Genomic DNA, 24,290 nt, shown 5'->3' with positions numbered 1-24,290 from the left:
TCCCAAATCCAGGAAAATTCCATGGATTCCATCCCAAATCGAGGAAAATTCCATGGATTCCATCCCAAATCTGGAAAAATTCCATAAATTCTGACCCAAATCTGGGAGAATTCCATAAATTCTGACCCAGATCCGGGAAAATTCCATGGATTCCGTCCCAAATCCAGGACTACTCCATGCATTCCGTCCCAAATCTGGAAAAATTCCATAAATTCTGACCCAGATCCGGGAAAATTCCATGGATTCCGTCCCAAATCTGGGCAAATTCCATCCCTAGTCTGGGAAAATGCCAGGAAAATCCCAGGAAAAGTTCCAGGAATTCCATTCCCTACCCAGGAAAACTCCATCACAAATCCAGGAAAATCCCATAAATTCTGACCCAAATCCAGGAAAGGTCCACGGAGTCCATCCCAAATCCAGGAAAATTCCATTCCCAAATCCAGGAAAAGTCCATAAATTCTGTCCCAGTCCCAATCCAGGAGAATTCCATGATAACTCCCTCCCAAATCCAGGAAAATTCCACAAATTCCATTCCCAAATCCAGAAAAAGTCCGTTCCGAGTCCATGAAAATTCCACAAATTCTGTGCCCGGTCCATGAAAATTCCATGAATTCCTCTCCAGTCCAGGGAAATTCCATCCCAATCCAGGAGAATTCCGAGAATTCCATCCCAATCCAGGAGAATTCCATGAATTCTGTCCCAATCCAGGAGAATTCCATGAATTCCATCCCAAATCCAGAATTCCGTTCCCAGTCCCTCCATCCCGGGAAGAGCCAAATCCTCTTTTTCTCCTGGAAAATTCCCCCCCCCAGAATTCCCAAATTTTCTGTTCCCCCTTTGGAACAGGAAAATCCCAAAAAACCCCAAAACCAAAAAAAAAAAGCCCAAAACCCCATCCCAAAAATTCCAAGGGCGCCCCTCCCCCCCAGCCTCTGGATGAGAATTCCCAGGAAAAAGGGGAATTATCCCAAAAATAGTTAAATATTCATAAATATTCCACTCTGAGGGGCGGGAATTGGGAAAAAAATGGGGAAAAATTGGGAAAAAATCTGGGGAAATTGGGAAAAAATTGGGGAAATTTCCCCTCCTGATCTGATAAAAAATGGGAATAAACCAGGACTGGGAGGGAATTTGTCTAATATAGACAAATATTCCAAGGAAAAAGGGGAAATCCCATGGAATGTCCCCGAATTCCCGGCGGGAATTTCCCTGGAGCCGGGCTGAGGGACAAATCAGCTTTTCCTAAAAAAAAACGGGATTTTCTCGGCACAAAAAGCACCAAATTCTGTTTCTGATAAAAAATCGGGATTTCCCCAGCGGGAATTTGGGAAAAAAGGAGTTTTTTCCATTAAAAAAAAATCAGGGATGGAGCAGAAATCGGCTCCAGCTCTGGAATTTTGGGATTTTTGGGGATGGATCCGGGTGGGAAATTCCTCATCCCGTTTTTTTTTTGTTTTTTTTTTCTTTTTCCTATCCCAAAATCTGCTCCGGGAATTTTGTGGGATTGTCAGAGCTGTTAAAAAATGGGATTTAGGGATTGGGAAAGTGGGATTTGAGCCGGGATTTTGGAGGGAAATCCTTAAAAAATCCAGGGGGGAATCCCGGGATGGGCTCGGATTCGGAGAATCCAAAAAAATCCCAAACATTCCCCAAAAAATCCCCAAAAAATCTGCAAAAAATCCCCAAAATTCCCAAAAAAATCCAAAAAATTCTTCCCGGATTGTGGGAAAAGCTTCCCAAAATTCCTGCTGGGAAAAGGGCGGAGGAGCCAGGAGCTTTTCCAGGATTTCTCCTCATTTTTTTCCCTTTTCCAGGGGATTTCCCACGGGAAACCTGGAGGAAATCTGAATAAAAATTAATAATTCATAATTCATAATCCCAGGAATTCCCACAGGGCTGAAAACCGGGATGAGATCCTATGGAAATTCCATGAAATTAAAACAAAAAAATCGGGATAAAAACCCCAAAAAAGCCAAAATTGACCCAAAAATTTCCCAGAAAAATTCGGCACGGCTCCGATTCCCGCTGGGAATTTTCCAGGAGTTCTCTCCCACTGTTTCATCCCGAAATCCGGGAATTCCTGGGAATTTCAGGTCCCTTTTCCCGAGGTTCCTGTCCCTGTGCTCGGGTTCCAGGGGGAATGCCGACGTTCCCGCTCTCATTCCCGGTTTTCCAGCTCCGGGATCGCTGGGAAAAGGAATTCCCAGGGATTTTGGGATCCATCGGCGCCGATTCACTGCAGAGAGAAAGAAACAGGGAATGAGGGAAAAGTGGGAATGAGGGAAAAGTGGGAATAAGGGAAAAGTGGGAATGAGGGAAAAGTGGGAATGAGGGAAAAGTGGGAATGAGGGAAAAGTGGGAATGAGGGAAAAGTGGGAATTCTCCCCGTGGAACGTCTGGGGTTTATCCCAAGAATTCCCAGCCCTGGGGAAGGAGGGAGAAATCCGGGAATGCTCCGGGTGGGATTTGGGACGCTCCAGACCCCGAGGCTGAGGGATTTTCCTCCTTTTTGGGCAATTCCCGGGAATCCGGGCGGCCCCCAAGCCTGGAAATTCCCAGGAAATTCCGGGATCCACCCGCCCAGTCCCTGGGAATTCCCGGATTTTTTTTTTTTTCCATGGAAAACACTCACGAAGCTGATCTCGGTCTCCTGCAGCTCCTCCAGCTCCAGGGGCAGGGAGAGCCCGGGGGATCCGCTGGGAAAGCAACGGGAAAAACGGGAATTCTGGGGGGAAATCCCGGAAATCCCAGCCCTACAGCCCGAGCTCTGCTGCTCCCACGGAATCCCGAGGAAATCCTGGGAAAACCCCCCTGGAAAGCATTGGAAAATCCGGCTTTTCCCATGGAAAACGTGGAGAAAGAGGATATTCCATGAAAATTCCATGGAATTCATGGGCCAAGAGGGTCCTCGGGAATTCCCAGACTAAAATCCCACGGACAGATGGAATGTTCCAGGATACTTCCTTCTGGGAATTCCCTGGAATTTGTGGATGGAGGGAGCATTCCCTGGGAATACCATGGGAATTCCAGGCCAGGCTGGGAGCAGGACACGTGAAAACATCCCGGATTTTGGGAATTTCCCAAAAATTCCCGAGGAATTTTTCCCAGGAGTTTCCCTGGGAAAGAAGGGAGCCCGGAAAGCTCCAAATCCTGGGATTTCCTGGAAAAGATTCCGTAAAAACGCCGGATCCGGCCTCACCTGGGCAGGGACGCTCCGGGAGCTGCTCCGGGCCCCGGGTGAACTTCCACCCCCACGGACCTGCGGGAATTCGGGATCAGCCGGGCCCAAACCCCGGAATGATCCCAAATCCGGGAATGATCCCAAATCTGGGAATGATCCCAAATCTGGGAATGATCCCAAATCCGGGAATGATCTCGAACCTTGGGAATGATCCCAAACCCCGGGAATGATCCCAAATCTGGGAATGATCCCAAATCTGGGAATGATCCCAAATCCGGGAATGATCCCAAACCTTGGGAATGATCCCGAACCTTGGGAATGATCCCAAACCCCGGGAATGATCCCGAACCTTGGGAATGATCCCAAACCCCGGGAATGATCCCAAACCCCCCAGGAATGATCCCAAACCCCGGGAATGATCCCGAACCTTGGGAATGATCCCAAATCCGGGAATGATCCCGAACCTTGGGAATGATCCCAAATCCGGGAATGATCCCAAATCCGGGAATGATCCCAAACCCCGGGAATGATCCCGAACCCCGGGAATGATCCCGAACCTTGGGAATGATCCCGAACCTTGGGAATGATCCCAAATCCGGGAATGATCCCGAACCTTGGGAATGATCCCGAACCTTGGGAATGATCCCAAACCCTCAGGAATGATCCCAAACCCCGGGAATGATCCCGAACCTCGGGAATGATCTCGAACCTTGGGAATGATCCCAAATCCGGGAATGATCCCGAACCTTGGGAATGATCCCAAACCCCCCGGGAATGATCCCAAACCCTTTCCCGATCCCAAACCCCTGGAATGATCCCAAACCCCTGGAATGATCCCAAACCCCTGGAATGATCCCAAACCTTGGGAATGATCCAAACCCGGGAATGATCCCAAACCCTTTCCCGATCCCAAACCCCGGGAATGATCCCAAACCCCCCAGGAATGATCCAAACCCCGGGAATGATCCCAAATCCCCTGGGAATGATCCAAACCCCGGGAACGATCTCGAACCTTGGGAATGATCCCAAACCCCCCGGGAATGATCCCAAACCCCAGGAACGATCCCAAATCCCTTTTCCCGATCCCAAACCCTTTCCCGCTCCCAAATCCCTTTTCCCGCTCCCAAATCCCTTTTTTCCCGATCCCAAATCCCTTTTCCCAATCCCAAATCCCTTTTCCCGATCCCAAATCCCTTTTTTCCCGATCCCAAATCCCTTTTTTCCCGCTCCCAAATCCCTTTTCCCGATCCCAAATCCCTTTTTTCCCAATCCCACCTGCTCGGGGCCGGGGCAGCGCCGGGCAGAGAGCGCGGGAGCACGTCCGGCCGGGAGCCTGCCGGGAAACCGGGAATGGGAAACCGGGAATGGGAACGGGAAACCGGGAATGGGAAACCGGGAACAGGAAACCAGGAATGGGAACGGGAAACTGGGAATGGGAACGGGAAACCGGGAATGGGAACGGGAAACTGGGAATGGGAAACCGGGAACAGGAAACCGGGAATGGGAACGGGAAACCGGGAATGGGAACGGGAAACCGGGAATGGGAACGGGAAACCAGGAATGGGAACGGAAAACCGGGAATGGGAACGGGAAACTGGGAATGGGAAACCGGGAACAGGAAACCAGGAATGGGAACGGGAAACTGGGAATGGGAAACCGGGAATGGGAACGGGAAACTGGGAATGGGAAACTGGGAATGGGAACGGGAAACTGGGAATGGGAACGGGAAACCGGGAATGGGAACGGGAAACCGGGAATGGGAACGGGAACAGGAACGGGAAACCGGGAATGGGAACGGGAAACCGGGAATGGGAACGGGAAACTGGGAATGGGAACGGGAAACCCGGAATGGGAACAGGAAACTGGGAATGGGAATGGGAAACCGGGAATGGGAAACCGGGAAACCGGGAATGGGAACGGGAAACCGGGAATGGGAACGGGAAACCGGGAATGGGAACGGGAACAGGAACGGGAAACCGGGAATGGGAACGGGAAACCGGGAATGGGAACGGGAAACTGGGAATGGGAACGGGAAACCCGGAATGGGAACAGGAAACTGGGAATGGGAATGGGAAACCGGGAATGGGAAACCGGGAAACCGGGAATGGGAACGGGAAACCGGGAATGGGAACTGGGAATGGAACCAGGAATGGGAACGGGAAACCGGGAATGGGAACGAGAACAGGAACGGGAAACCGGGAATGGGAACGGGAAACCGGGAATGGGAACGGGAAACTGGGAATGGGAACGGGAAACCCGGAATGGGAACAGGAAACTGGGAATGGGAATGGGAAACCGGGAATGGGAAACCGGGAAACCGGGAATGGGAACGGGAAACCGGGAATGGGAACTGGGAATGGAACCAGGAATGGGAACGGGAAACCGGGAATGGGAACGAGAACAGGAACGGGAAACCGGGAATGGGAACCGGGAACGGGAAACCGGGAATGGGAAACTGGGAATGGGAACGGGAATGGGAACTGGGAATGGGAATGGAACCAGGAATGGGAATGGAACCAGGAATGGGAATGGGAAACCGGGAATGCGATCGGGAAACCGGGAGTGGGGACGGGAACCTGCAATGGGAGCAGGAACGGGCTCAGGAAATGGGAACGGAGTCGGGATTTTTGGGATGAAAGGGGATTCTGTGGGAGGGAAGCAGGGATTTTCGGGATAAGAGGAGGATTTTCGGGATAAGAGGAGGATTTTCGGGATAAGAGCGGGATCTTGGGACAGCTCACCTTGCTCCGGGTCCCCCTCGGGGCCCGGCGGGGCCGCGGCGTCCCCCGGGATCGGGATCGGGATCGGGATCGGGATCGGGGCCGGGATCCCGCCCTGGCAGCTCCTCCGGGGCACGGCGCCGCCGCCCCGGCTCTTCTTGGACGGCGAGGGCTTCACTGGGAACGGGAATTCCATGAAAACGGGATCTTCCCGCCACTCCGGGCCACGGAGGAGGAAAAGATCCGTAGGGAAAGCGTTTCCCAGGGAAATCAAAGCGCTTTTTCAGGGAGTTGTTGGGTTTTTTTTTTTTTTTTCCCAGGGAGTTTTTAGGGAAAGAGAAGCAGAAGGAAAAGGTTGGAAAAGTGGGGGGGGAAAAAAAAAATCCCTAAAATATAAAATGCACTTTTCCAACCTTTCCAGGCAATTTTTATGCCATGGAAAAGAACAACGAGCTGAAAAAAAAAAAACCAGAAAAAAGCGATAAAAAAGCAGGAAGAGGGGGGAAAAAAAAACCATTAAAAAAGAACTTTTCCAGCCTTTTTTTCGGGGATAGAGAGGAAGAAAAGGTGAAAAAGGCCAGGAAAAATCTGGGAATGCCGGAATTCCGGGCACTCACGTGGGATCCGCCGGAACACCGTGTGGCACATGAAGCGTTGGAAGCGCTCGGCGTAGAAGCTGGGCCGGTGCACGGACACCGTGTCCTGGGGGCCGGGAGAACGGGAATGAGCCCGAAATCCGGGAATTCCGGGAATTCCGGGCAGGGCGGGGCGGATCCCGGGGCTCTGGGAGGAACCGCGGGAAACTCCAGGGGTTTGGGAATCAATTCCCAACATTCCCCACCTGAATTGCCCACCCGGGGATTGCGGGGGGAAATCCCAGGGATTCAAGGAAGGAAATCCCAGGGTTTTGGGAATAAATCCCAGGAATTCATGGGGGGAAATCCCAGGAATTCAGGGTGGGAAATCCCAGGAATTCATGGTGGGAAATCCCAGGAATTCATGGGGGGAAATCCCAGGAATTCAGGGTGGGAAATCCCAGGAATTCAGAGTGGGAAATCCCAGGAATTCAGGGTGGGAAATCCCAGGAATTCATAGGGGGAAATCCCAGGAATTCAGGGTGGGAAATCCCAGGAATTCATAGGGGGAAATCCCAGGAATTCATGGGGGGAAATCCCAGGAATTCAGGGTGGGAAATCCCAGGAATTCAGGGTGGGAAATCTCAGGAATTCATGGGGGGAAATCCCAGGAATTCAGGGTGGGAAATCCCAGGAATTCAGAGTGGGAAATCCCAGGAATTCATGGGGGGAAATCCCAGGAATTCAGAGTGGGAAATCCCAGGAATTCATGGGGGGAAATCCCAGGAATTCAGGGTGGGAAATCCCAGGGATTCAGGGTGGGAAATCCCAGGAATTCATGGGGGGAAATCCCAGGAATTCATGGGGGGAAATCCCAGGAATTCAGGGTGGGAAATCTCAGGAATTCATGGGGGGAAATCCCAGGAATTCAGGGGAACAAATCCCAGGAATTCATGGGGGGAAATCCCAGGAATTCAGGGTGGGAAATCCCAGGAATTCATAGGGGGAAATCCCAGGAATTCATAGGGGGAAATCCCAGGAATTCAGGGGGGGAAATCCCAGGAATTCATAGGGGGAAATCCCAGGAATTCATGGGGGGAAATCCCAGGAATTCAGGGTGGGAAATCCCAGGAATTCATGGGGGGAAATCCCAGGAATTCAGGGTGGGAAATCCCAGGAATTCAGGGTGGGAAATCCCAGGAATTCATGGGGGGAAATCCCAGGAATTCAGGGTGGGAAATCCCAGGAATTCATAGGAGGAAATCCCAGGAATTCATGGGGGGAAATCCCAGGAATTCATGGGGGGAAATCCCAGGAATTCATGGGGGGAAATCCCAGGAATTCATGGGGGGAAATCCCAGGAATTCAGGGTGGGAAATCTCAGGAATTCATGGGGGGAAATCCCAGGAATTCATGGGGGGAAATCCCAGGAATTCATGGGGGGAAATCCCAGGAATTCATAGGGGGAAATCCCAGGGTTTTGGGAACAAATCCCAGGAATTCATGGGGGGAAATCCCAGGAACTCAGGGTGGGAAATCCCAGGAATTCAGGGTGGGAAATCCCAGGAATTCATAGGGGGAAATCCCAGGAATTCAGGGGGGGAAATCCCAGGAATTCATAGGAGGAAATCCCAGGAATTCATGGGGGAAAATCCCAGGAATTCATGGGGGGAAATCCCAGGAATTCATAGGGGGAAATCCCAGGAATTCAGGGTGGGAAATCCCAGGGATTCAGGGTGGGAAATCCCAGAAATTCATAGGGGGAAATCCCAGGAATTCACGGTGGGAAATCCCAGGGTTTCAGGGGGGAAAAATCTTAAAATGTGGAATTTCCCTCAAAAGTTAGGGATTTTCCTTTGAAATGGGGAGTTTTCCATAAAGATTGTGGGTTTTCCATGAGAAAGTGCCATTTTTCCTTAAAAAGGCCATTTTGCCCTCAAAAGATTCTGCTTTTCTGTAAAACTCCCCATTTGTTCCATTAAAACTCCCGTTTTTCCATGGAAATTCCCGTTTTTCCATGAAAATTCCCACTTTTCCCATAGAAATTTGTTTTCCACTCACCCCATCGTGCACCAGGGCCTTCCAGGAGTGCTCGAGCTTCTTCACGAACCTGTGGGGAGGGAATGGAGCAGAAATTCCCAGAAATTCCCATGGAATTCCCGGGACTCAGAGCCCCGGGGAAACTCGTGACCCAGGGGGATCCCAAGGCTTGGGAAATGCGGGTTAATTAACGGGTAATTAAGCAGTCATTGATGAGTGACCTGTAGGACTGCAGGACATCGATGATGCCGATGAAGAGCAGCAGCCGCTCCCCCCGGGAATTCCTGGCGGGAATTCCGCCCATCCTGGGAAAACGGGGAGCAGGGAACGGGTCAGGAATGGGGAATGGGATCGGGGAATGGGGAACGGGATCGGGAATGGGGAATGGGATCGGGAATGGGGAACGGATCAGGGAATGGGGAATGGATCCCAGTAAACTCCAGTCCATCCCAGTGACTCCCAGTGACTCCCAGTCCATCCCAGTGACTCCCAGTGACTCCCAGTCCCTCCCAGTGACTCCCAGTGACTCCAGTCCATCCCAGTGACTCCAGTCCATCCCAGTGACTCCCAGTGACTCCCAGTGACTCCCAGGCCATCCCAGTGACTCCCAGTCCATCCCAGGGACTCCCAGTGACTCCCAGTCCATCCCAGTGACTCCCAGTCCCTCCCAGTCCATCCCAGTCCCTCCCAGCCCCTCTCACTGGTCGTCAGTGTGGATGGGTCCCCCTCTCGGCGCCTCGCCCTGGATGGACTCCATGGCGGTGGAGTAGAGCGCATCCCAGTGACTCCCAGTGACTCCCAGTCCATCCCAGTGACTCCCAGTCCATCCCAGTGACTCCCAGTCCCTCCCAGTCCATCCCAGTCCCTCCCAGCCCCTCTCACTGGTCGTCAGAGTGGATGGGTCCCCCTCTCGGCGCCTCGCCCTGGATGGACTCCATGGCGGTGGAGTAGAGCGCATCCCAGTGACTCCCAGTGACTCCCAGTGACTCCCAGTCCATCCCAGTGACTCCCAGTGACTCCCAGTGACTCCCAGTGACTCCCAGTCCATCCCAGTGACTCCCAGTCCATCCCAGTCCATCCCAGTCCCTCCCAGCCCCTCTCACTGGTCGTCAGAGTGGATGGGTCCCCCTCTCGGCGCCTCGCCCTGGATGGACTCCATGGCGGTGGAGTAGAGCGCATCCCAGTGACTCCCAGTCCATCCCAGTGACTCCCAGTCCATCCCAGTGACTCCCAGTCCATCCCAGTGACTCCCAGTGACTCCCAGTGACTCCCAGTCCATCCCAGTGACTCCCGGTCCATCCCAGTCCCTCCCAGTCCCTCCCAGCCCCTCTCACTGGTCGTCAGAGTGGATGGGTCCCCCTCTCGGCGCCTCGCCCTGGATGGACTCCATGGCGGTGGAGTAGAGCGCATCCCAGTGACTCCCAGTCCATCCCAGTGACTCCCAGTGACTCCCAGTGACTCCCAGTCCATCCCAGTGACTCCCAGTGACTCCCAGTGACTCCCAGTGACTCCCAGTGACTCCCAGTCCATCCCAGTGACTCCCAGTCCATCCCCAGTGACTCCCAGTCCATCCCAGTGACTCCCAGTGACTCCCAGTCCATCCCAGTGACTCCCAGTGACTCCCAGTCCATCCCAGTGACTCCCAATGACTCCCAGTCCATCCCAGTGACTCCCAGTGACTCCCAGTCCATCCCAGTGACTCCCAGTGACTCCCAGTGACTCCCAGTGACTCCCAGTGACTCCCAGTCCATCCCAGTGACTCCCAGTCCATCCCCAGTGACTCCCAGTCCCTCCCAGTGACTCCCAGCCCCTCCCAGCCCCTCTCACTGGTCGTCAGTGTGGATGGGTCCCCCTCTCGGCGCCTCGCCCTGGATGGACTCCATGGCGGTGGAGTAGAGCGCTCTCTGCGCCGCGGGCCGGCCGCGCCCGTCGCCCGGGCGCTGTCCCGCGGCCGCGCGCTCGCGCTGCGCCTGCTCCAGGCTGTGGATGGCCACCAGCAGGCTGTAGTCCATGATCTTGAAGCTCTGCAGCACCTGCAGGGCGGGAGAGGCACGAGCCCCGTGAAGAAACCCCACAGCACCCCGAATTCCCCAAAAAACTGATTAAAAACCACACAGCACCCCGAATTCCCCCAAAAACTGATTAAAAACCACACAGCACCCCGAATTCCCCCAAAAAACTGATTAAAAACCACACAGCACCCCGAATTCCCCCCAAAAACTGATTAAAAACCCCACAACACCCCGAATTCCCCCAAAAAACCTATTAAAAACCCCACAACAGCCCAAATTCCCCCCAAAAACCGATTAAAAACCACACAGCACCCCGAATTCCCCCAAAAACTGATTAAAAACCCCACAACAGCCCGAATTCCCACCAAAAACTGATTAAAAACCCCACAACAGCCCAAATTCCCCCCAAAAACTGATTAAAAACCACACAACACCCCGAATTCCCCCAAAAAACCGATTAAAAAACTCCACAACACCCCGAATTCCCCCCAAAAAACTGATTAAAAACCACACAGCACCCCGAATTGCCCCCAAAACCAATAACAAAACCCCAGAACCCCCCGATTCGCCACCAAAACCCCATGAAAACCCCCCGAACACCCTGATTTCCACTGAAAACCCCATGAACATCTCCCGAACCCCCCAATTTCCCCCCAAAACCCAATATCAGAACTCCAGGACCCCCCGATTCCCCTGAAAACCCCACGAACACCCCCCGAACCCCCTGATTCCCCCCCAAACCCAATAACAAACCCCCAGACCCCCCGATTGCCCCCCAAAACCCAATAACAGAACCCCAGACCTCCCGATTCCCCTGAAAACCCCATGAAAACCTCTAGAACCCCCCGATTCCCCCCCAAAACCCAATATCAGAACCCCAGAACCCCCCGATTCCTCCCCAAAACCCAATATCAGAACTCCAGAACCCCCCGATTCCCCTGAAAACCCCACAAACACCCCCCGAACCCCCCGATTCCCCCCCAAAACCAATAACAGAACCCCAGAACCCCCCAATTCCCCCCCAAAACCAATATCAGAACTCCAGAACCCCCCGATTTCCCCCCAAAACCCAATAACAAACCCCCAGAACCCCCCGACTCCCCCCCAAAACCCCACGAACACCCCCCGAACCCCCCCGATTCCCCCCCAAAACCCAATAACAGAACCCCAGAACCCCCCGATTCCCCTGAAAACCCCACGAACACCCCCAGAACCCCCCGATTCCCCTGAAAACCCCATGAACACCCCCCGATTCCCCCCCAAAACCCAATAACAGAACCCCAGAACCCCAATAACAAACCCCCAGAACCCCCCGATTCCCCCCCAAAACCAATAACAGAACTCCAGAACCCCCCGATTCCTCCCCAAAACCCCACGAACACCCCCGAACCCCCCGATTCCCCCCAAAACCCAATATCAGAACCCCAGACCCCCCCGATTCCCCTGAAAACCCCACAAACACCCCCCGAACCCCCCGATTCCCCCCCAAACCCAATAACAGAACCCCATACCCCTCCAATTCTCCCCCAAAACCCCATGAAAACCTCCAGACCCCCCCGATTCCCCCCCAAAACCCAATATCAGAACCCCAGAACGCCTCGATTCCTCCCCAAAACCCCATGAACACCCCCTAAACCCCCCGATTTTCCCCAGAAACCAATAACAGAACCCCAGAACGCCCCGATTCCTCCCCAAAACCCCACGAACACCCCCCGAACCCCCCGATTCCCCCCCAAAACCCAATAACAGAACTCCAGAACCCCCCGATTCCCCCCCCAAACCCAATAACAAACCCCCAGAACCCCCTGATTTCCCCCAGAAACCAATATCAGAACTCCAGAACCCCCCGATTCCCCTGAAAACCCCACAAACACCCCCTGAACCCCCCGATTCCCCCCCAAAACCCAATAACAAACCCCCAGAACCCCCCGACTCCCCCCCAAACCCAATAACAGAACCCCATACCCCTCCAATTCTCCCCCAAAACCCCACGAACACCCCCCGAACCCCCCGATTCCTCCCCAAAACCCCACTAACACCCCCCGAACCCCCCAATTTCCCCCCCAAACCCCAATAACAAACCCCCCGACTCCCCCCGGCGCGCGCCCGAGCCCGCCGCGGACCAGGCAGTCGCGCTGCAGCGTCTTGCACAGGGCGCTGTGCATGTCGGCGTCCAGGAAGAGCCCGTCGGGCAGGTCCTGCAGGAAGTCCAGGTCCTTGAAGGTGGGGCAGGGCTTGTCGCGCTCGCGGGCCGAGGCGCGGCGCTTGCAGGTGGAGCCCTTGAGGTCGTACTTGAGGTGCATGCGCACGGAGCGCGGCAGCAGGTTGTTCATGACGGCGATGCGGATGTTGCGCCCGCCCGCCTGCACGCAGTACAGCCCGTAGAACTTGGGCAGCAGCGTGCGCGGGTTCTGGTTCAGGTTCTGCGGGGATGGGGACGGGTCAGGGGCGGCGTGGCACAGCAGGGACAGATTCCGAGTGGAGGTTCTAGTGAGGTTTGAACTAAAGGGATGGCTGCTGGAATCGGTACTGAAGGAATTCCGACTGGAATCTGCACTAAAGGAATTCCTACTGAAGATCCTATGAGAATTTGTACTAAAGGAATTCCGACTGGAATCTGTACTGAAGGAACTACCACTGGAATCTGTACTGAAGGAATTGCGACTGGAATCTGCACTAAAGGAAATCCTACTGAAGATCCTATCAGAATTTGTACTAAAGAAACTCATACTGAAGTTTGTACTAAAGGAATTCCGACTGGAATCTGTACTGAAGGAATTCCAACTGGAATCTGTACTAAAGGAATTCCGACTGGAATCTGCACTAAAGGAACTACCACTGAAGTTTGTACTAAAGGAATTCCGACTGGAATCTGTACTGAAGGAATTCCGACTGGAATCTGTACTAAAGGAACTACCACTGGAATCTGTACTAAAGGAATTCCGACTGGAATCTCTACTGAAGGAATTCCGACTGGAATCTGTACTAAAGGAACTACCACTGGAATCTGTACTAAAAGAATTCCGACTGGAATCTGTACTAAAGGAATTCCGACTGGAATCTGTACTGAAGGAATTCCTACTGAAGATCCTATCAGAATTTGTACTAAAGAAACTCATACTGAAGTTTGTACTAAAGGAATTCCGACTGGAATCTGCACTAAAGGAACTCCTACTGAAGATCCTATCAGAATTTGTACTAAAGGAATTCCTACTGAAGATCCTATCAGAATTTGAACTAAAGAAATTCCTACTGAAGTTTGTACTGAAGAAATTCCAACTGGAATCTGCACTAAAGGAAATCCTACTGAAGATCCTATCAGAATTTGTACTAAAGAAACTCATACTGAAGTTTGTACTAAAGGAATTCCGACTGGAATCTGTGCTGAAGGAACTACCACTGGAATCTGTACTGAAGGAATTCCGACTGGAATCTGCACTAAAGGAAATCCTACTGAAGATCCTATCGGAATTTGTACTAAAGAAACTCATACTGAAGATCCTATGAGAATTTGTACTAAAGAAATTCCAACTGGAATCTGTACTAAAGGAATTCCTACTGAAGATCCTATGAGAATTTGTACTAAAGGAATTCCTACTGAAGTTTGTACTAAAGAAATTCCTACTGGAATTTGTACTAAAGGAATTCCGACTGGAATCTGTACTGAAGAAACTACCACTGGAATTTGTACTAAAGGAATTCCGACTGGAATCTGTACTAAAGGAATTCCTACTGAAGACCCTGTGAGAATTTGTACTAAAGAAGTTTCTACTGAAGTTCCTATGAGAATTTGTACCAAAGGAATTCCTACTGAAGTTTCTACTGGAATTTGTGCTAAAGAAACACCTACTGAAGTTTCTTCTGCTAAAATTTGTACTGAAAATTTTACAGAAGTTTCTATTAAAATTTCCACTAAAATCTCTTTCTACAAAAATTTCTACCAAAATTTCTACTAAAATTTCTATAGAAATTTCTATTAAAATTTCTACAGAAGTTTCTATAAATTTCTACTAAAATTTCTACAGAAATGTATATTAAAATTCCTAGAGAAATTCCTATGATTTCTAATTCCGCTCTGTGGGTTTTTGGGGTTTTCCATGGATTGTTGGGGTTTTCCATGGGATTTTAGGGTTTTCCATGGATTGTTGGGGTTTTCCATGGATTGCTGGGGTTTTCCATGGGTTTTTGGGGTTTTCCATGGATTGCTGGGGTTTTCCATGGATTGTTGGGGTTTTCCATGGATTGCTGGGGTTTTCCATGGATTGTTGGGGTTTTCCATGGATTGCTGGGGTTTTCCATGGATTGTTGGGGTTTTCCATGGGTTTTTGGGGTTTTCCATGGGTTTATGGGGTTTTCCATGGGATTTTAGGGTTTTCCATGGATTGTTGGGGTTTTTCATGGATTGCTGGGGTTTTCCATGGATTGTTGGGGTTTTCCATGGATTGCTGGGGTTTTCCATGGATTGTTGGGGTTTTCCATGGGTTTTTGGGGTTTTCCATGGGTTTTTGGGGTTTTCCATGGGATTTTAGGGTTTTCCATGGATTGTTGGGGTTTTTCATGGGTTTTTGGGGTTTTCCATGGGTTTTTGGGGTTTTCCATGAATTGTTGGGGTTTTCCATGGGTTTTTGGGGTTTTCCATGGATTGTTGGGGTTTTCCATGGATTGTTGGGGTTTTCCATGGATTGTTGGGGTTTTCCATGGATTGCTGGGGTTTCCCATGAACCGTTGGAGGTTTTCCATGGATTCCTGGTGTTCTGGGCTTGGAAAGGGCCCCAACCCAGAGCCGCCAGCCCAAGGCTGCTGCCTCCAGCCATGTGAAGGAGTTTGCGGGGATTTCCTGGGAATTCCCAAGGAATTCCCGAGGATTTCCCGGGGGATTCCCGGCATTCCCGAGCTCTCACCATGTAGTAGCCGGGCAGGAGCTTCTGCAGGAACTCGGCCTCCTTGTGCTGCACGGTTTTGATGATGAACTCGTCGTCGCTGGAGACGTAGAAGAGCGAGCCGCTGGCGCCCGAGTTGGAGAGCTCGATCAGGGGCTCGCTGCAGAGCGAGCACTGCGGGGACAGGGAACGGGAATGGGACTGGGATTGGGAACGGGAATGGGTACTGGGAATGGGATTGGGTACTGGGAATGGGTACTGGGAATGGGATTGGAACGGGGATTGGCGCCCGAGTTGGAGAGCTCGATCAGGGGCTCGCTGCAGAGCGAGCACTGCGGGGACAGGGAACGGGAATGGGATTGGGAATGGGATTGGGAATGGGATTGGGATTGGGAATGGGTACTGGGAATGGGATTGGGTACTGGGAATGGGATTGGGAACGGGATTGGGAATGGGATTGGGAACGGGGATTGGTGCCCGAGTTGGAGAGCTCGATCAGGGGCTCGCTGCAGAGCGAGCACTGCGGGGACAGGGAACGGGAATGGGATTGGGAATGGGTACTGGGAATGGGATTGGGAATGGGATTGGGAATGGGATTGGGAACGGGAATGGGTACTGGGAACTGGGAATGGGATTGGGTACTGGGAATGGGTACTGGGAATGGGATTGGGTACTGGGAATGGGTACTGGGAATGGGATTGGGTACTGGGAATGGGAATGGGATTGGGAACGGGATTGGGAATGGGATTGGAACAGGGATTGGCGCCCGAGTTGGAGAGCTCGATCAGGGGCTCGCTGCAGAGCGAGCACTGCGGGGACAGGGAACGGGAATGGGATTGGGAATGGGACTGGGAATGGGATTGGGTACTGGGATTGGGAACGGGATTGGGAATGGGATTGGAACAGGGATTGGTGCCCGAGTTGGAGAGCTCGATCAGGGGCTCGCTGCAGAGCGAGCACTGCGGGGACAGGGAACGGGAATGGGACTGGGAATGGGAATGGGATTGGGAATGGGAATGGGATTGGGAACGGGAATGGGTACTGGGAATGGGAATGGGAATGGGAATGAGATTGGAACGGGGATTGGGAACGGGGATTGGCGCCCGAGTTGGAGAGCTCGATCAGGGGCTCGCTGCAGAGCGAGCACTGCGGGGACAGGGAACGGGAATGGGACTGGGATTGGGAACGGGAATGGGATTGGGTACTGGGAATGGGTACTGGGAATGGGATTGGGTACTGGGAATGGGACTGGAACGGGGATTGGCGCCCGAGTTGGAGAGCTCGATCAGGGGCTCGCTGCAGAGCGAGCACTGCGGGGACAGGGAACGGGAATGGGAATGGGAATGGGATTGGGAATGGGATTGGGAACTGGGAATGGGATCGGGTACTGGGAATGGGTACTGGGAATGGGATTGGGTACTGGGAATGGGATTGGGAATGGGATTGGGAACGGGGATTGGTGCCCGAGTTGGAGAGCTCGATCAGGGGCTCGCTGCAGAGCGAGCACTGCAGGGACAGGGAACGGGAATGGGAATGGGAATGGGAATGGGAATGGGAATGGGATTGGGAACAGGAATGGGATTGGGTACTGGGAATGGGATTGGGTACTGGGAATGGGATTGGGAACGGGGATTGGGAATGGGATTGGAACAGGGATTGGTGCCCGAGTTGGAGAGCTCGATCAGGGGCTCGCTGCAGAGCGAGCACTGCAGGGACAGCGCGTTGGGAACGGGATCAGGGATGGGATTGGGAATGGGATTGAGGGATTGGGAACAGGAATAGGGATTGGGATGAAAATGGGGTGGGATTGGGCTGGGCATGGGCTGGAAATGGCCTGGGGTTGGGCTGGGAAAAGGGGAAAAGAGAATTTCAAGGAAGTCCAGAGAAGGAAAAAAGGAAACCAGAAAAGGAGAAGGAAATTTTAGGGAAGGGAAAAAGGGAAAAGGGAAAGGGAATTCCAGGGAAGGGAAAAGGGGAAGGCAAAGGGAATTCGGCGCCCAGCTCACCAGGTAGTCGTCGGGGCGGATCCCGAAGAGCTCCCGGAAGTAGCGGAAGGCCACGGGCGCGTAGGTCTTGAAGCGGAAATCGTTGTAGTGGTGGGCGGGGGTCAGGTTGCTGCCCTCGCTGCGGGGACACGGAACGTTCCGGACGGGATCCGCGGGACGGGATCCACGGGATGGGATGGATGGGATCCACGGGATCCACGGGATGGGATGGATGGGATCCACGGGATCCATGGGATGGGATGGATGGGATCCACGGGATCCATGGGATGGGATCCATGGGATGGGATGGATGGGATGGGATGGAATTGATGGGATGGGATCCATGGGATGGGATGGGATCCACGGGATGGGATGGGATGGGATGGGATGGGATGGGATGGGATGGGATGGGATGGGATGGGATGGGATGGGATGGATGGGATGGGCTGGGATCCATGGGATGGGATGGATCCATGGGATCCATGGGATGGGATGGGATGGGATGGGATGGGATGGGATGGGATGGGATGGGATAGATGGGATGGGATGGAATTGATGGGCTGGGATCCATGGGATGGGATGGGATGGAATTGATGGGATGGGATCAATGGGATGGGATGGGATCCATGGGATGGGTTCCATGGGATGGGATCCATGGGATGGGTTCCATGGGATGGGATGGGATGGGATGGGATGGGATGGGATGGGATGGGACTGAAGGGATGGGATCAATGGGATGGGATGGGTTCCATGGGATGGGACCTATGGGATGGGATGGGATGGGATGGGATGGGATGGGATGGGTTCCATGGGATGGGACCCATGGGATGGGATCCATGGGATGGGATGGGATGGGATGGGATGGGATGGGACGGGATGGGATGGGATGGGATCCATGGGATGGGATGGGATCCATGGGATGGGATGGGATCCATGGGATGGGATCCATGGGATGGGATGGGATGGGATGGGATGGATGGGATGGAATCCATGGGATGGGATGGGATGGATGGGATGGGATGGGACCCATGGGATGGGATGGGATGGGATCCATGGGATGGGATGGGATCCATGGGATGGGACCCATGGGACGGGATGGGATGGGATCCATGGGATGGGATCCATGGGATGGGATGGGATGGATGGGATGGGCTGGGATCCATGGGATGGGATGGGATGGGATCAATGGGATGGGATGGGATCCATGGGATGGGTTCCATGGGATGGGACCCATGGGATGGGATCAATGGGATGGGATAGGATCCATGGGATGGGTTCCATGGGATGGGACCCGTGGGATGGGATGGGATGGGATGGGATGGGATGGGATGGGATGGGATGGGACTGAAGGGATGGGATCAATGGGATGGGATGGGATCCATGGGATGGGATCCATGGGATGGGATGGGATGGGATGGGATCAATGGGATGGGATCAATGGGATGGGATGGGATGGGATGGGATGGGATGGGATGGGATGGGACCCATGGGATGGGATCCATGGGATGGGATGGGATGGGATGGGATCAATGGGATGGGATCAATGGGATGGGATGGGATCCATGGGATGGGACCCATGGGATGGGATGGGACTGAAGGGATGGGATCAATGGGATGGGATGGGATCCATGGGATGGGACCCATGGGATGGGATGGGACTGTAGGGATGGGACATTCCGGAGGCGGGCTGGCCCCGGAGCGCCCACCTGGGGAAGAAGATGCTCTCCACGACGTAGAAGTCCTGCATGAGCACGTCGCGCTCGGGCTTGGTGCTCAGGCTGCCCACGGTGTAGGTGATGCCCAGCTGGATGGCGCCCTTCAGCGCCGACGACGTGGTCTGGGAACGGGAACGGGTGACAGCGGGAACGGGGACACGGGAACAACAGCGGGAATGGGAACGGGGACACGGGAACAACAGCGGGAATGGGAACGGGGACACGGGAACAACAGCGGGAATGGGAACGGGGACACGGGAAAACAGCGGGAATGGGAACGGGGACACGGGAACAACAGCGGGAATGGGAACGGGAACGAGTGACAGCGGGGACACGGGAAAACAGCGGGAATGGGAACGGGTGACAGCGGGAACCGGGACACGGGAAAACAGCGGGAATGGGAACGGGGACACGGGAACAACAGCGGGAATGGGAACGGGGTAATGGGGTGACAGCGGGAATGGGAACGGGAACGGGTGACAGCGGGGACACGGGAAAACAGCGGGAATGGGAACGGGTGACAGCAGGGACACGGGAAAACAGCGGGAATGGGAACGGGGTGACAGCGGGAACGGGGACACGGGAATGGGAACAGGGACAATGGGGACAATGGGGTTACAGCGGGAACGGGGAAACGGGAACAATGGGAAAACAGCGGGAATGGGAACGGGGGTAACGGGGTTACAGCGGGAACAGGGACACGGGAATAACAGCAGGAATGGGAACGGGGACAATGGGGACAATGGGGTTACAGCGGGAACGGGGACACGGGAACAACAGCGGGAATGGGGACACGGGAACAACAGCGGGAATGGGGACACGGGAACAACAGCGGGAATGGGAACGGGGTAATGGGGTGACAGCGGGAACAGGGACACAGGAACAATGGGAAAACAGCGGGAATGGGAACGGGGTAACGGGGTGACAGCGGGAACGGGGACACGGGAACAACGGGAACAACAGCGGGAATGGGAATGGGGTGACAGCGGGAACGGGGACACGGGAACAACAGCAGGAATGGGAACGGGGACAATGGGGTTACAGCGGGAACGGGGACACGGGAACAACAGGAAAACAGCGGGAATGGGAACGGGAATGGGAACAGGGACAATGGGGACAATGGGGTTACAGCGGGAACAGGGAAACGGGAACAACGGGAACAACAGCGGGAATGGGAACGGGGTGACAGCGGGAAGGGGGACACGGGAACAACGGAAAAACAGCAGGAATGGGAACGGGGACAATGGGGTTACAGCAGGAACAGGGACACGGGAATAACAGCGGGAATGGGAACGGGGACAATGGGGACAATGGGGTGACAGTGGGAACGGGGACACGGGAACAACAGGAAAACAGCGGGAATGGGAATGGGGTAACAAGGTTACAGTGGGAATGGGGAAACGGGAAAAACGGGAAAACAGCGAGAATGGGAATGGGGACAACAGGAAAAATGGGAATAACAGCGGGAATGGGAATGGGGCTAACAGGGTTACAGCGGGAACGGGAAAACGGGAACAACAGGGAAACAGCGGGAATGGGCACAACAGGGACAACGGGGTTACAGCAGGAATGGGGAGTGGGAATGGGCTGGGAATGGGAATGGAATGGGAATGGGACTGGACAAGGGTTACAGCAGGAATGGGAATGGGAACAATGGGATTGCAGTAGGAATGGGGCTGGGAACGGGAATTACAGCAAGAGTGGGAACTACAGTGGGAATGGGGCTGGGAATGGCCGGGGTGCAGCAGGAACAGGAAAAACAGGATGGGAATGGGAGAGATTTGATGGGAATGGTAACGGGAGCTCAGTGGGAATTCAGTGGGAATGGGAACTCAGTGGGAATGGGAAGGATCCAACAGGAACAGACAGAATTCAGTGGGAACAGGAGGAATTCAATGGCAATTAAAATCGGAAAAAAGCCCCAAAAATTCCCTTCTTCTGTCACTTCCGTCGTTTCCATGGAATCTCTTCTCATTCCCACAGCAATCCTGGGCAAAATTCCTTGGGAAAAGGGAATAAAAAGTGGGAATTTACCTTTTTGTAGGTGGTCTCCCCTGTGGAATCCACTCCTCTGTGGCCTTTCCGGATGGTTTGGGATCCTCCCGGCATCTTGGGAAAAGAAAAAATGGGAAGAGAGAGAAAAATGAGAAAATTTTATTTCTTCCAGGATTTTTCCCATCCAAAACCTCCTGGAAAAGTTTGGTTTTATTCCTGGAATCCATGGAAAGCTAGGCTGGGTTTCCCCCCATGGTAATTCCAAGGTTCCAGAAGGAATTTTAGGAAAGCTGAGAATCCAAATCCGGTGATTCCTGGCCCAGGGATCCAAGGATTCATCCAGGAGTTGTAAAATTGAATTTTTCCAAGGATTTTGGAGGTGGTTCCAGGATAAATGTGGGTTTTGGAGCAGGAATTCCCTTGGGAAGGGTAAATCCCCAAAATTCCCATGGGAGAAGCTGCCAGGGTCAGGCAGGCTTGCATAAAAGAGCAGGAAAAGCTGGAATTTGGGAATTTTCCAGGCTGGAACTCACCTCAGGAGTCAGGGATTTCTTGAAGGTGTTGGATCCTGCCAAAAGAAAGGGAAAATCCACGCTCAGAGAGGATCGATCCCAGGAAAGCAGGGGAAAATCCCAGCAAAACCCCAGGAAAAATCCCACAAAAACTGGGAAAAACCCTACAAAACACAAAAACTGAATTATCCCGCCTGCATAAGCTGCTCTCCTGGGGTTCCTGACTGCAAATTCCCAAAAAACCCCACGGATGCAGAGCCAGAAAATCAGGGATCAGGCCACAGATCCTTCCAGGGAAAACCGAGGAGCAGGGAACTCCTTCCCAGATGGAATCTCCATGGACCTGGGCCCAACACTTAAGGTGGAAAAGGAGATTTGGAGCTGGAAAAAGTGGGATAAAGGGCTGGATTCCCCCAGGAACCCCGCCAAGTTCAGGAAAAGGCAGGAAAAGGAAAAACGCCGGCTCTAAAAGCCAAAAGTTTGCTTTTTTATCCCAGAAAAAAGGCTCCGAGCCGGCGAATTCCTGATTTTTCTTTTCCAGCCCTTTCCCTGGCTGCTTTTCCCGCTGAGCCAGACAAACCCCGCGGGTCTGCTGCCCATTCCCGGCTCTTCCCGGGATTTTTCTGGGAATTCGGGATCCCCGCGAGCCCTGCCCACCCCCGTGAGTCACCGGACGGGAACGGGAATCGGATTTCCCTGGCACCAACAAACTTCTCCCTCCCCGCCCCAGTCCCACTCTGCTTTTCCTTTTTTTTTGGGAATTTCGGGCCTCTGGAGTGCCCCCCGTGCGTTCCCGGGTGTTCCACAGGGAAAGGGAAGCTCGGAATTCGGATTTTCCAGGGAAAATCTGGGCCCTGCCACCCCCCACGGCACCTCAGACACCCCCAGATCCCCCAAAATTCCCTCAGGAAGCTCCAAGCCCCCTCCCCAAAAAAGTTCCCCCAAAAAATAACCCCATAAAGACCCCAAAACTCCCCCTCAGACCCACAGTTCTACACCCCCCAAAAAACCATAAAGACCCCCAAAAATCCCCCTCGGCCCCTGAGTTCTACACCCCCCAAAAAACCATAAAGACCCCCAGAAATCCCCCTCAGCCCCACAGTTCTACACCCCCAAAAGAGACCCCCAAAACCCCCTCAGTCTCCCAGCCATAACCCACCCACAACCCCAAAGACCCCCCAAAAAACCCCTCACGACCCCAGACCCCTCATAACCCCCAAATCCCCCTCAGAACACCTCAAATCAACTTCATAACCCCCAAATCCTCCTCAAAACCCCCAAATCTCCCTCATAACCCGCCACATCCCCCTCATTACACCCATATCCCCCCATAACCCCCCAAATCTCCCTCATAACCCCCCAAATCCCCCTCATTACACCCATATCCCCCCATAACCCCCCAAATCTCCCTCATAACCCCCAAATCCCCCAATAACCCCCACACAGACCCCTCATAACCCCTCAAATCCTCTTCATAATCTCCAAATCCCCCTCATTACAACCATATTCCCCCATAACCCCCCAAATCTCCCTCAGAACCCCTCAAATCCCCCTCATAACCCCCAGATCCCCCCATAACCCCCAGACCCCTCATAACCCCTCAGATCCTCTTCATAATCCCCAAATCCCCCTCATAAACCCCCAAATCCCCCTCAAAACCCCCCAAACCCCTCATTACCACCCAAATGCCCCCCAGAACCCCTCCAAGCCTCCTCATTACCCCCAAATCCCCCTCAAAACACCTCAAATCTCCCTCACGACCCCCCAAGAGCCCCCCTCAGCCCCCCACGCCCTCAGAGCCCCCTCGCCCCCGCGCTCCCCCCGCATGCCCCGGCGCCCCCAGAGCCGCCCAGGCCCCTCCCCGGGCCCCGGCCCCCGCTCCGGGCCCCGTTCCCGGCCGGTACCGCCGGGGCCGCCGCCGCTGCCGCCGGGCTCGGGCCCCGCCGCCGCCATCTTGGAGCGCGCGCTGCGCCCCCGCCCGCCGCGCCCGGCCCCGCCCCCGCCCCGCGGGCCCCGCCCCTTTCCGCGCAGACCACGCCCCCCGCCCATTGACAAGGCTTTGTGTGCGGGCACGGACACGCCCACCCGCGGCGAGGCCACGCCCCTCGCGGCTAAACCACGCCTCTGCTGCCTCTCGGCGCGAAACCACGCCCCCTCCGCGCTGAGCGCCGCCAATCAGGCGCGGCCACGCCCCTTTCTGTGCTAAACCCCGCCCCTCGCGGCGCGCCCCACGCGGCCGCGGGCGGTGTGGGGGGGGAGCGGGGGCCACGCGGGCGGGCCCGCACGGCGCATGCGCAGCTCGGGGCCCCGCTGGGTCGCGTGGCGGGCGGCGCGTGGGTCGGGGTGACGTCACATGTTGAATGACGTCACCGTTCTGCACCGCACTCCCAGTCAGTGACGTCACGGGAACACACCCCCGTCCTGTGACGTCACAGCGCAGGCTCTTGCACCTCTGCCCTATGACGTCACAGAGCTCCGGCCCTGCTTGTTACGTCACAGCTCACCCGCCCCGTGACATCAGCGCACCCATGGCGTCACCACACATCTGATGCCACCATGCGCATAGCATCGTCACTCCCATGACGTCACCGCACACGCGATGCAATCGCACCCATGACGTCACAGCGCGCGTTACGGTTTCCGCCCATGGCGCGTGACGTCACTCCGCCCGCCGC

At 54.2% G+C, this 24,290-nt stretch overlaps 1 protein-coding gene across 2 annotated transcripts; it reads right to left on the bottom strand.

Moving 5' to 3' along the window:
* Positions 1-102: 102 nt before the first annotated feature.
* On the bottom strand, positions 103-23,641 carry PIP5K1A (phosphatidylinositol-4-phosphate 5-kinase type 1 alpha). Of its 2 annotated transcripts, XM_085560927.1 has the most exons (16): positions 23,520-23,641; positions 21,637-21,671; positions 21,143-21,217; positions 19,100-19,230; positions 17,415-17,532; positions 15,430-15,582; positions 12,652-12,951; positions 10,344-10,549; positions 8,738-8,821; positions 8,538-8,586; positions 6,519-6,603; positions 5,923-6,078; positions 4,457-4,514; positions 3,200-3,259; positions 2,633-2,696; positions 103-2,236 (listed from the first exon to the last, which is right to left on the bottom strand). In XM_085560927.1, exons 1-16 carry the CDS (start codon positions 23,566-23,568, stop codon positions 2,234-2,236), a joined length of 1,626 nt encoding a protein of 541 aa, XP_085417053.1. In that variant the 5' UTR covers positions 23,569-23,641; the 3' UTR covers positions 103-2,233. The 2 variants fall into 2 exon arrangements, with proteins under 2 accessions (XP_085417053.1, XP_085417054.1); XM_085560928.1 differs by lacking the exons at positions 103-2,236; positions 2,633-2,696; positions 3,200-3,259; positions 4,457-4,514; positions 5,923-6,078 and adding an exon at positions 6,100-6,354.
* Positions 23,642-24,290: the final 649 nt, after the last annotated feature.

The sequence above is a fragment of the Lonchura striata genome, chromosome 25 (assembly GCF_050655825.1).
Source record: "Lonchura striata isolate lonStrDom1 chromosome 25, ASM5065582v1, whole genome shotgun sequence".
Taxonomy (NCBI): domain Eukaryota; kingdom Metazoa; phylum Chordata; class Aves; order Passeriformes; family Estrildidae; genus Lonchura; species Lonchura striata.
This window is presented reverse-complemented; position numbering and strand designations above follow the sequence as displayed.